At 53.4% G+C, this 12,635-nt stretch overlaps 4 protein-coding genes across 4 annotated transcripts; 3 read left to right on the top strand and 1 right to left on the bottom strand.

Moving 5' to 3' along the window:
• Positions 1–141: 141 nt before the first annotated feature.
• On the top strand, positions 142–1,161 carry J4E87_008264 (uncharacterized protein; the record flags this gene model as incomplete). Its single annotated transcript, XM_049379855.1, has 1 exon — positions 142–1,161. One exon carries the CDS (start codon positions 142–144, stop codon positions 1,159–1,161), a length of 1,020 nt encoding a protein of 339 aa, XP_049230422.1.
• A 254-nt stretch (positions 1,162–1,415) lies between these two features.
• On the top strand, positions 1,416–4,364 carry J4E87_008263 (uncharacterized protein; the record flags this gene model as incomplete). Its single annotated transcript, XM_049379854.1, has 4 exons — positions 1,416–1,722; positions 1,769–3,814; positions 3,876–4,072; positions 4,125–4,364. 4 exons carry the CDS (start codon positions 1,416–1,418, stop codon positions 4,362–4,364), a joined length of 2,790 nt encoding a protein of 929 aa, XP_049230421.1.
• Positions 4,365–4,796: 432 nt separating this feature from the next.
• On the bottom strand, positions 4,797–6,258 carry J4E87_008262 (uncharacterized protein; the record flags this gene model as incomplete). The annotated part of the gene is made up of 2 exons (XM_049379853.1): positions 4,797–5,787; positions 5,921–6,258. The coding sequence occupies 2 exons, from the start codon at positions 6,256–6,258 to the stop codon at positions 4,797–4,799; spliced, it is 1,329 nt and encodes a 442-aa protein (XP_049230420.1).
• Positions 6,259–7,581: 1,323 nt separating this feature from the next.
• Positions 7,582–8,601, top strand: J4E87_008261 (uncharacterized protein; the record flags this gene model as incomplete). The annotated part of the gene is made up of 2 exons (XM_049379852.1): positions 7,582–7,622; positions 7,689–8,601. The coding sequence occupies 2 exons, from the start codon at positions 7,582–7,584 to the stop codon at positions 8,599–8,601; spliced, it is 954 nt and encodes a 317-aa protein (XP_049230419.1).
• Positions 8,602–12,635: the final 4,034 nt, after the last annotated feature.

Genomic DNA, 12,635 nt, shown 5'->3' with positions numbered 1-12,635 from the left:
GGAAGCCGCTGCTCTTTCAGGCGCACATACTGGTGCTACTCAAGATTTGAATGCATCGCCGCACCTAGGCAAATCAATACACATGTTCAGGGCCGACCTTAGTAAAAGATGATCTTTTGCAAGCACTAATAGCACTCCGACATGTCCTTTATCTCTCCCTTCGGTACATCAGCATCAAAACCTGGCCATGGATCCATAATCCTCGAAATTCTTCCTCCAGATACGCCTGTCCTTCGAACCGTGTCATATCAATACCCACTCAAGCTAGTCGCCCCAGATCCCCTAGCACCACCCAATTATGGCAGAGAAGCAGAGGACGCCACAGCAGCAGTCACCCCCTGTCTCATTCATACAGTGTTTCTGTTGACCTATGGTGGAGGCATCGTAGCTGGAGACAGCATAGACCTGGAAGTCAGACTAGACAGCAGTACACGGCTGATACTGTTGACGCAAGGGTCGACCAAGATCTTCAAGACCCCTACTCCAGAACTAGTCTCACGACAACATATGAACATACATCTCAAGAACAATTCCGCCTTAGTCTATCTCCCCGATCCCGTGCAGCCTTTTGCCAACACAGCCTTTTCTCAGTCCCAGATCTATCACTTGGAGAAAGAGCAAGGTAATCTGTGTGTTTGCGACTGGGTCACGAGCGGCCGTTCGGCACGGGGAGAGAATTGGGACATTTACGAATACAAGAGTCGCAACGAGGTCTGGACCGTAGACAATGCCGGCAAAAGGAGACTGCTTCTACGAGACAACCTCATTCTAGACAAGCATGGGAAGACAGGGCTGCTACTCTCATCACGTATGGACAGCTATTCTGTCTTCGGCACCTTGATCGTTCGTGGCCCCATCTTTTCGTCACTGTCAAAGTTCTTCTTGGACGAGTTCGAGGCACTACCGCGCATTGGTGGGAGGAACTGGGGCGACGCGGTGCAGCCAGAGCTTCAAGCGCATGAGCAGAGGCGGTATGAGAGGCAGCAGAGAGAAAAGGCCGACGGGCTGATATGGAGTGCCGCGAACGTGAGAGGCTTTGTCCTGGTCAAGTTCGCCAGCAGGGAAGTTGAAGGCTCGAGGAATTGGTTGAGAGACATGATCAAGGAGGAAGGGACGCTGTTGGATGCATTCGGGGAAAGGGCAATTTTGTGTTTGAAGTGAATCTAGAATTTGAAGATACCCGAGACCACGTAGATGAATGGAAAAGCAGAACTGGTTGGATGTCGTGTCTCGATGTTGTTCGTCGAGCGACTCGCAGCCCCACGCGGCGTGTTGAAGGCCCAAGCACCCGGCGTCCCAAAAGTCGATGGGTGACGTGCATAGCCGCACCTGAACGCTCGTCCAGCCGCGCACCCACGTCCCCTACCTGACCCTATGCCCTACCACCGACCTGTCGTGGTCTCTTTGTCGTCAATATGAGCGGCAGGCTCGTCGCGGGCCGCCTTTCCACCATCGCACGCCGCTCACCGCTGCTCACTCCGCGCTTCTACACGACGCACTCGCTGCCCGCCGGTGGCCTCCTCCGCAACCAAGCCGGCCTACGCCTGGTGAAGCGACGACCATGGCCGCTGGGTAGTTACTCGCTGCACAACATCCCCGCCACACGCTCCATCTCCTTTGCGCGCGTCATACCGAAGCTGGTTGGCAAGTTTGCGACTGTAGGCGCCGCTGCCGGAGGGGCTGTCGTTGCAGGCGTCTCATATATTCAGTACCAAGCTGGCCGTATGTACATACACGCTAACACATTGACTGGCTCTAACTCAAACAGAGGCGGGAACATTCGCACTCGATCTCTTCCACCGAACCAAAGACGGCGCGACCGAATTTGCGGGCGGCGCACTCAGCACGGCAAATGGCTTCTTCGACCAGCTAGAAAAGGGCTTCAAGTCGACCAAGGACGAATTCGAGGGCGTGCAATACCCAGAATGGCTACAGCGCCTACTCGCCAAGGACGAATCTGGTGGTGGTGGCAGTAACGGTGGCGGCAGGGGCCCCGAAGAACCCAAGCAGAGCGGTGCTGGATCTGCTGCTGCCGGTGCATCAACAGCGGCGGCATTCGGATATGCCCAGGAAGACGACGAAGACAGACCACAAGCGGAGAAGATCGCACGAGACGAGCAGATGATGATGCTCACCAAGAAGATGATTGAGATACGCGGGCTTCTGCAGACTGTTGGACAGTCCGATTCGCTCACGTTGCCCTCTATCGTTGTCATCGGATCGCAATCGTCCGGAAAGAGTTCGGTCTTGGAAGCCATCGTAGGCCATGAGTTCCTGCCCAAAGGACACAACATGGTTACGCGACGACCCATTGAGCTCACACTCGTCAACACACCAGATGCGCACGCAGAGTACTGCGAATTCCCTGCTCTCGGCTTGGGAAAGGTCACAGATTTCAGCCAGGTGCAGAAGACGTTGACAGACCTGAACCTGGCTGTACCAGCGAGCGACTGCGTCTCCGATGACCCTATCCAACTGCGCATCTACTCGCCAAATGTCCCCGATCTCTCCCTGATAGACCTGCCCGGCTACATCCAGGTCGTTGGCCGAGACCAGCCCCCGCAGCTGAAGGAAAAGATCTCGCAGCTTTGCGAGAAATACATCAAGGCACCCAATGTCATCCTCGCCATCTCCGCCGCCGACGTGGATCTGGCCAACAGCACCGCGCTGCGAGCGTCCCGACGTATGGACCCTCGAGGTGAGAGGACTATTGGTGTCATTACAAAGATGGACCTTGTGGATGCTGAACGCGGTGCCAGCCTTCTCAGCGATCAGAAGTATGCTCTGCGCCTGGGATACGTCGGTGTCGTGTGTCGGGTACCACCTGGTGCTGGTGGCTCTAAGCTCTTCAGCCGTGGCAACGGCAACATCACCAATGCGATTACAAAGAACGAAAAAGCGTACTTCTCTTCGCATCCCGAGTTTTCAGAAGGATCAGAGCTCGCCGTCGGAACCCAGAACCTTAAGAAGAAGCTCATGCATGTGCTCGAGCAGACAATGGCCGGCAGCCTTAAGACAACAAGTGAGGCTATCCAAAGGGAGCTCGAGGACGCTCGATACGAATACAAGGTTCAATACAACGAGCGACCTATCAGTGCAGAGTCATACCTTGCGGAATCATTAGATGGTTTCAAGCACTCCTTCCGTGGCTTTACTGAGCAATTCGGTCGCCAACAGGTCCGTGACTTACTCAAGCACGAGCTTGACCAGCAGGTACTCAATCTGCTTGCACAGCGCTACTGGAACAGGCCTTTCGACGACCTTAGCGTTCCGTTCCCCGAGACCGACCCTCTCACGAACCTTGCCAAAGCTGATATCGATGGCGAAGATCAAATATGGCAGATCAAGCTCGACAGCTCCAGTGCTGCACTTACAAAATTGGGTGTCGGACGTCTAGCTACCAACGTCGTCGCAAGTGCGCTTCAAGCACACATCGACCGCCTCATCACCAATTCTCGCTTCGCAGCCCACCCCTTCGCCCGACAAGCCATTACCGACGCTTCCACCTCCATCCTCAAAGACCTTTCCTACGACATCTCCGACGAGTTGGAGATCTGCATCAAGCCCTACAAATACCGCATCGAAGTCGAGGACAACGAATGGGCAAAGGGTCGGGAAAATGTCACAGCTGTGCTCAAGGACGAGCTGAAGGTCGTCGAGGCTGCCGTAAAGCAGCTTGAAGAACAAGTTGGTGGCCGCAAGCGAGTCAGGGACGTAATGTCGTTCATTGACCGCGTACGAAGCGGACAAGTTGTTCTTGAAGGTGACGGAGTTGGCGGTGCCGGCGGCTTCAGCTCTGCACTCCTTGCTAAGGGTAAGTCCAATTCTCTTATGCAGATCTTGCTCACCCGAATTCAACACTAACAATGCTGTAGGCCGGGAAGCTGTCTTCCTCCGCGACCGTATCGACGTGCTCAAACTACGCCTCCTCGCCATCAAGAGCAAGCAATGCGCCAGCAAGAAGAACAAATACCACTGCCCAGAAGTCTTCCTCGACGCCGTCGCAGACAAGCTCACGACGACTGCCGATCTGTTCCTTGACGCTGAGCTGCTAAGCAAATTCTACTACATTGTAAGCCATTGCCCCTCTCCTTACCCACACAACTTCCGCTAACACCCTCTAGTTCCCACGTGAACTCGACGCCCGTCTCGGCCGCGGTCTCTCCCAAGAAGAAATCGACCGCTTCGCCAAGGAAGACCCCAAGATCAAACGCCACCTCGATGTCGTGCGTCGTAAGGACCTTCTCGAACACGTACTCAAGGAGATGGAGGGTCTGCGCCAACTCGAACAAAGAGAGAAGCGCATGATGGGCCGCCGGGACGATAGGGATGAGCGAAGGAAGAAGGGTTGGAGTATGTTCTAGATGTAGGAATGACTGGATGACGACGGCCTTCGTGTTGGGTATAGACTGTATGGCGCTGTTGGCGTTTCGTGAAGCGGAAAAGAAGCTTCTTTGTTGATGTTGATGACGATGACTTCGCTACTCCCTTATTGGTCTTATTGGATTGAGATTATGTATATATGACTTTCTGATCACACTGTTCCCGTTCATCCAGGTCGATACGCTGATGACGAACGGTCGCCGTGAAATAACGTGCTGCATGACGATGACAACTTGGGGATATGAGAAAGATGGTTGATTGTAATCTCATCTATCGGGTATCTTCAACTAATGCCACCTAGAACTGTAATGCTAGGTCCCCCACAAGTACAAACTCCATTAGAACGCCATACATGCCACGTAAAATCGTATCTTCATCTCTCCTCCACTCTTCTTAAGGGTCAGTGGTCTCAATCAACCGATCAAACCCCAGTGTCTCTTAACCCCCCAATCCAACCTTGTCATACCCTGCAGATCATCGCCATTCAAATACCCCACATCCTCCTCAACCAGCATCTTCCACACCCTGTTCCTCAGTCCAATGGGAAACTTAGGCGCACTCCAGTAGCGCGACTTCAGTCCCCTTTCCTTCGCACTTTGGATCTGAGCGCGGATCTTAAGGCGTTGAGCTTCGGTGATGCGACCGAACCAAAGTGTGCCGATTGAGTGGCCAAAGTTGACGGATGCGTAGTATGAGTTTGTGCTGTCGAAGTGGGACGAGGGTGTTGTGCCGACTGTGCCTTGGCCGCCGCGAGTGGTGACTGAGCCTTCATCGAGCTTGTCCAAGGGAGCGTCGAAGAAGATGTCGCGGTAGGTTGAGTTTGCGGTGATGAGGTCGAAGGGGGCGTTGCCGGTTGCGACGACAGTGATGGCGCCCTCGATGGTGGTGTTGCCGTTGAAGTAGGTGAGGTAGCCCTTTTCGCGGAGTGCGTTGAGTTGTTGCGATACGACGGGGAAGATGTCGTGGCCGTTGTTCTTGAAGTCGACTAGTAGGACCAAAGTCTGCGCAGGCTCGGTGTCAAAGATGCCGTTCTTGACATTGGATGAAGTGGAGAAGTCTCCGAGTTCGTTCTTATGGTCTAGCATCTTGACCAATGGGTCAACGTACATGGACGTAAAGGTGCCATCTTGCGTCAGGGCGTTGGTGCTGTGACCAACGTACAGCTCCTCATCGAAGAGCCAAACATCTGCTTCGACGCCTGTGCAACCCCAGCGCAGGGCGTCGTACAACGGTACTCGGCGCCAGTAGTCGTTGTGCGAGTGGCAAGGGACCGGAGTTACGTCGCGTGTTATATCTAAGAGCTGCGCCTTGTCTAACACACTCGAGTCGAACGACGAGACTACATAATCATCCAGAAAGGTAGGCACGTAGCCGAGAAATACGTTGACGATGTGAAGAACACCACTAATAGAGTCAGTATACTTATTCTTCTTTCTCCAAATCATCACAGGATGACAGCTGCATGTAGGGCAGGGGACTGTCGAATGAGAGGGTTGCCGCCGGAAGGCGCGGAAGCTAAGGTCTGACAGGCACTTACAAGAAGATGAATACCAGCAGCGGTATTATAACACAGGCTTTAGCTGCATATTTCCTCTTCACTCGATACTTCTTCGACTGCGTCTTTTCATCCGGTAGCCTCACACGTCCACAGTCCTCGTCGACCCGCAACTTTGCATTCCGTCTTCGAATGCTCATTCTTAGCCGGCGCCAGAACCCAGGTCGCGATACTATCTCCTCCTCGTCCGAAGCAAAGATGGAGCCGTTGCCATCTTCTAGCTCGCGCAAGGAAACATGAGGTGCTTTTGCATCGAAAGAAGATTCCGAGTCGGAAGAGATGCGTAGAAGAGGTTGGGTGGAGGGGGTTTCGGTAGCCATCTTCAGGCACGAGCCAATCGCAGGCAAGGATCTGGCACGACTAACTTGCTGGACCCTGAGAGGCGGGGCAAGCGACATGAATATGTGCAGCGCACCTGTTCAACGATGGAGGATGCGATGAAAGAATTGAGATGTTGAAGGTCGTCTTTGCTCGCCCGGGCGAGTTTGCACCTCAAAACCAAGGCGTTCGCTGGCTAAACACACCTTCCTCTTCGACAGTCGCTCTAAAACGCCACGAGCTTTGTACCGGTGATCCAGACTGGCTATTGTCCCGTCCTTGGGTTCGGAGGAGGCTAGACTGGCGCGATGCACCTCCGCGGTTCAGTGCAGGATCCAGAAAGTCGCGCAAAACGCAGGGTCCAGTTCCTTGCTAGAGCCTCTCAAGATTCTGGGTGTCGATGGATTGAAGGCGAAGGACTTGGAGTTGTCAAGAGTAATCTGGGTCGGAGGCTACTTATTGCGAGACAGAGTGCGATCGGCCAGCCCACCCGTGAAACGAATTCAACCCACGAAGATAAAGTGCGGGCTATCAGCATGCAAGCCCTCGAGACAGCCGCAGCGCCCAGCAGCGTTCGAGAACTGGGGCACGGCCTGGAGAGCGAGTTCGGGCACGCAACACGGCTGGCGATGGTGATTGGTTGCGAGTGAGAGGATGACCGACACTCAACGGCAGATGCTAACGACTCGGTCTGGTGAAAGTCGGAGCAGATGATCAGAAAGGTTGTGCTTTAGATGGGCACGTTGCTGAGCTTGCGCACTCAGTGGTTTATTTGAATGCGGCGGTGGACTGGTAGCGATAGACGACGCATCCACGTTGCACCTGCCCGGACGCGTAGTGGTGATGGCTTCGGTCCGAAACTGTCACAATGGGGCATCATTTTTGCCTTGATTGCGAAACAATGCATTTAGTCTCGATAGCGTCGTGTTCCCAGGATTGACGGGTTGCATGCTGCGTCTCTCGCTGAGCTAATTGAACACGGCCACACGACTGCCGTGATTGGTCCCAGCGTACGTTGTAGGTTTTCGGTCGTTCTGTTCTGGGCCTGCGCCACACTTGAAAGCTTCCAGATGAGGCGGTAAGCCGGAAGTTCTAAGCATCGCAAGCACCGCCTCGGCAGGCCGTGTGTATTGTCTCCATGTCTTGTAGCACCTCCGCAAGTGAAGATGGCGGGGTGAAGCCGAGCGACACGTGCGCGCAATGCCAAGACATCCGATCCCCACTTGCCCGATAATCCCTGTCGCGACTCCGTAACTTTTTGCGACAGCCATCGACTGATTACCGTCGGGACTCGGTATCGAATAGACAGCCAGCCAATACCCAATATGCCTCACAAACATAGACGCGTGGAGGAGGATGATACCCAGTACGTCATTTCGTATTTTCGCAAGCCTATTCACTTAGAGACCGTGATCTGACCCGTCGCCAACAGGTTCAACCTTCCGCCCAACGTCCACGCCGCTCCCCTCGCCGTCGGCAAGGCGCGCACCTTCAGCACAGCTACCAAAGGCAAAAAGCGCAAAGTAAACCAAGTCGAAGGTTATGGCGCAGACGACACCCCCAAGGCCTTCCAACGGCTCATGGCCTTCTCCAACGGAGGACCGAAGAAGCGCTCAGGGCTCGACGACGGCACGGTGAAAACCAAGAAGCAGAAGAAGCAAGCCGCAGCTGAGGCAGTGGAGAAGGATGATGCAAACAACAAGAGCGAAGAGCAGGTGCAACCGACTACTGCGCTGAAGATACAACCTGGAGAGTCGATGCACGAATTCCGCGCGCGAGTTGACGCAGCGTTGCCCATGTCAGGCATCACCAAGTCCGGCAAAAAGGTCGCAGGTGTCAGCGATCACAGAGTCACCAAGCACGAGCGGCACCTCAAGCGTCTACAAAAGGGATGGAGGGAAGAAGAAGCGCGGATACGAGAGAAGGAGATGGAGGCGGCGGAACTGGCAGAAGAGGAGCAAGACGAGCTGGATGCCATGTGGGAGGACAAGACGGCTGATCTCGACACTACACGAACGGTCAACGGCAAGAAGAAGAAGGCGAAGAAGAGCAAACGCAGGAAGCTGGCGGGCGAGGTGGACAATGGCAGCGAAGACGAGTGGGAAGCTCTCAAGAAGAAGAGAGAGGAACGGAAGGGCTTGCACGACATCGTTCATGCGCCGCCAACGTTCGACAAGGTACCGAGAGAGATCTTCAAGGTCAAGAATGGTGCAGGCGCCAAAGTCGGAAATGTCCCCAAACTGGCTGGTAGCTTGAGGAAAAGGGAGGAGTTGGGCGAGGAGCGTCAGAAGATGATTGACAAGTATCGTGAGATGATGGCTGCCAAGAGAGGGACGCAGGAATAATGTGTTGGTTTTGGTCGATCATGAGATACCCCAAACATATATACATTGTGCTACACTGTGAATGTAGATTGCATGGTTCATTGAAGCATCGCAATCAGTTGTCATATTAAGCAGTAATGCGTCGCTTTTTTATGAGATCTGATAACAGCGATGTGGATGGATAGAAGTACACAAAGAAGACAGTCAGCTAATGTGCAGCTCTTCGTGGAAAACCCTATCGCATTTCAAATCCCTTCTACATGTCAATGGGCTTGGACGTCCCGCGAGGTGCGTCGCAATGAAGCAAGATCTGTGCTTGGAAGTGTATCTGCGATAGATTAGTAGATAGGATATAGGCCTCTAGAGTGTCCGAAGACTGTCCCTGCGGCATTTTGGGCGATGCTGGTGGGCGGCATGGTCCCGACAGCAAAGTAGAAGTCCAGCTTCCACTCCAGCAATACAGATAAACGTTGTCAATGGCACTTCTGTGAAAGCAAGACTTCACTGATACCACATCAGGCACGTACAGATATCCGTTGAAGACGACACTTCTCGAAAGCAAGAGCTCGCTGTTCCCGCATCGGGCATCTTTGGAAATCCATCGAAGACATCAAAATCCTGAGAGCAAGACATCGCTGTTCCCGCAATGGGAAGGTTTAGAGAACCTTGGCACTGTCGATCGCCGCTGGAATAAGAGGGCAGGCCTGTCACATAGCCTTGGCATGAAGGCGCATGGATACTGCCTCTTGGGGTAACTTTGGAAGTCCGTTGAAGACGGCATTTCTTGAAAGCAAAAGGTCGCTTTGCCAAGCATGGTCACGTGGCGGAGATTCCCGACTGGGTAGGTGGCGAAACGGTCGTGGATTGTGGCACTTTTGCAAAAGCAAAACATCGCGAAGCCAAGACGTTGAGGGTCGCTGAAAAGTGGGACGACATGTGACAGAAGGGTTTCACGCTACACGACCGACAGTAGCCCTGGAGAGCTTGATGCCTGGTTTTGAGGTTAGGACGGATTTTGTGGAAGCTCATGTCATTGAAGGAGAGAGTGTTTCAATTCTATTCGAGATACAAAGTAATCAAAGTGCGCCTCTAAACATTCCCTGTGTGATATCTTATCACCAACGCTTCTGAGTTCTGCTTCCGGGCTTCACCAATTCCACATTCTTGAAAGGCCGACGCCCGACCTTCAACAAAGCTTGTTCTTGGTGGGGTGCGTGCAGTATATCAACATCCACCATAATGATCTACGACGGTAATTCCAAGGTGACAGTTGTGGTTGAGATGCAAGTACATCCATCCGAAGCAGCAGTGCCGACTTTGAAAGCTTCCGTGAACGCCACAGGGTGATGTGATGAGGGCGCCGCGATGAAGCGATCCATGGGGTGCATATCTTGAAGTGCATCAGGCACGACTTTGAGCAGCAGTATTGAGTGATGGTACGGGCATGATGGTGCAGAAGGGCGGCCCAGTGTTGTTTGTGCTAAGTACTTTAGTATATGTGCGTGCCCGGCTGCTGGGAGCGAACATACCATTATTGGGCGAGATCGCAACTGGGCCCGACCTACTAGACTTGGCCAAGCGCCGTGGAGCCCGACTCATGGTTTGTGATGTGTATTGTGATGATGTATCGGCTTAGTCAATACTCCGAATGCGTTTTGTTGACAAGGTACGATTATAGTCAGGAGAACAATGAGTTGTATGCGACTGGGGCGTGTGTCATCTGAAGGGCGGAAGTGGCATTTGAACAGCGTCCGACGGAGCAGCTTTTGATATACATGCGAGCCAGCGAGGACGTGGGGTGGCAAAATGACCATCGGTAACACAGATGTGGGTTGAGAGGGAATGGATGCAAGCCCCAGTGAGCCTTGTAGGAAGGATGAACAAGCCACTGTTCAGACAGTGCCCCTTGGCCGCAGTAAAGATTGATAACGAAGGTCTCACGGCGAGCGGGTTGAGGAATGCTGGATATCGGAAGCCAGAGAGCCAGTGAGGGTCGAGTAAACGGGCGAAATGGCGTAAAACCATCAAGTGAGTAGTATGTTGCCGCGACGTCCTGTTGGCTACGTCGATAGACAGCTAGCCCTGAACGGCTTGGTTGGGTTGAGCGTCTGCTAGGTTTGGGATCGATGGGGCCACGGTCTGTGTGTTAGGGTATGGAAAGGCGGACATACCAGCGTTTTCCATTTCGGGGAATGGGACGTCACGTAGAGACCGTGCTAGCCAACCATGTTTCCAATTTTGGCATCACATCTATCCACGCTAAGGGTATGCACCTGCTACGGTAGTCGAGTAAGGCTCAATCGCTGGATCGTTCAGTCTCACTCTTCCTGCTTCCAAGATGGCGTGGCCTGGCTGACGAGCTTTCAGCGAGATGTCATGGTCTGCTTGGGCAGTGATGTTGAGGCACGGATGTGATATCAAGGCCCAGTTGTACGGTCAGGTACCAGCAGGATGGCTCATCCCGCGCGGGTCGTTGACGCGTGGGCGAGGAAGTAAGCCCCGTGTTCCGTCTCACATGTTAACCTCGAGCAATCACAGACCAGTATCCTCGGTCTTGGTCTTTGGAGGCGCATACTCTCAGCAGTTCTTGCAGTCGTAATCTTGCTACTGTCAGAGACAGATGAGAGTTTGGGTAAACTAGTCTCGCCTGTGACAAAACTGGCAACTCCAAATAGTGTGGAGAGAGGGAACAAAAGTCGACATTAGGCTTCGCCTTACCAGGGGCAGGTGCGAGACATTGCAGGTGATATGCAAAGGGCTGCGGGCGTTTCTCAAGAGGTTAGGCGGTGGCGTCTTTTGGCCTCCTGCTGGCTGCTCATGTGTGGCACGACAATAGCAACAAAATGACTATTATTGGTAGCCTCAGAGACCCACCACAGGACGCAATGGTTGCGATACGAGGAACGTTCCGCGATGGCGGTAGCGTGTTACTCTCGACGGGGAGTGCCGTTGCTATATCTTGACAGCGCTGAAGCTGATCGGCAACGACCTTGGAAGTGTGGTAGAGCCATTGTCTGTCCGGTTAGAAGGCCATCAACAGAGGCTAACAGCCGAGTCTATCGAAACACTGTTGACGTGTGTGACCAATAGCGAAAGCACTTAGCATCGATGTTACGGTGTTGGTGCTCACTTCCATTCTTCCTGCTGGTCAAGGCTCGCGTGCGCACATAGAGAACCCCCGGCGCGTCTCCACAAACGGTAGCCGTCTGGAGAAGCCTACGGGTAGATACCCCACAATTGTCGCGTGGGGTGACCGCAACTCGTCGCATTGCTGGCAACTTAATGCGCGTGCAAATGCTGTAGCTGACGAACAAGATCTTTGTTGTTTGTTTGGCCGCGCAAACGTAAAAGAAAGGGTGGGCGCGATGATAACGACAAAAGATATGACTGAAGCGAAGGAACCGGCGAGTGTACGACGAAGGGGCGGCCAAAACATGTGCAAAGGCTGACCGCAAGGTTTCAGCCCCAACTCCCTTTTCATGGTGTCAGCCTGGAATAATTCAGCCGGTATCTCCATCAATCGGGTAGGCGCTAGAGAAGTTAGAGGAGGAACAGATGTCCGATAATAGAAAGAACCCGATGGCAGCTAGCTACGCCGCAAGGATGTTGGGTAGCATTGGCGAGATAGAGGGCCAGCGGCGGCGACGGCGCGGACGTTGAGTGATCTCGCAATCATATCTTGTAAACGGAAGATGAGGAGCCGATAGAGGGAAGTAGACTGAGCCAGATGTCTGTCGGTGGTCGTGATGTAGGCGCTAGAAGTAGGTAATATGTAACAACCTTGGGCATCCACGCACCCTCTATTTGCAAGCAATTTCAACAGAATGTTGCTCACTCGCCCGAGATGCGAGCTTGTGGAGAAGGATGGAAACGATGACATCGCAATGTGAGCTGCATGCATGCGGCGGGTGTCAATGGCTGATGACAGATCTGCGGCACGATGCACAGTACATCATCAACCATGTTGTCGCACCCAGAGCCTCAACAGCCGCGTCAAAGCATAGTTGGACGAAAGATTGAATGCTCCCATGTGCGCATACGAGATGAGATGTAAG

The sequence above is a fragment of the Alternaria ethzedia genome (assembly GCF_023757985.1).
Source record: "Alternaria ethzedia strain BMP 0044 chromosome Unknown scaffold_25, whole genome shotgun sequence".
NCBI classification, from domain to species: Eukaryota; Fungi; Ascomycota; class Dothideomycetes; order Pleosporales; family Pleosporaceae; genus Alternaria; species Alternaria ethzedia.
The sequence above is the reverse complement of the archived record's forward strand: the minus strand, read 5'-3'. Positions and strand labels throughout refer to the sequence as shown.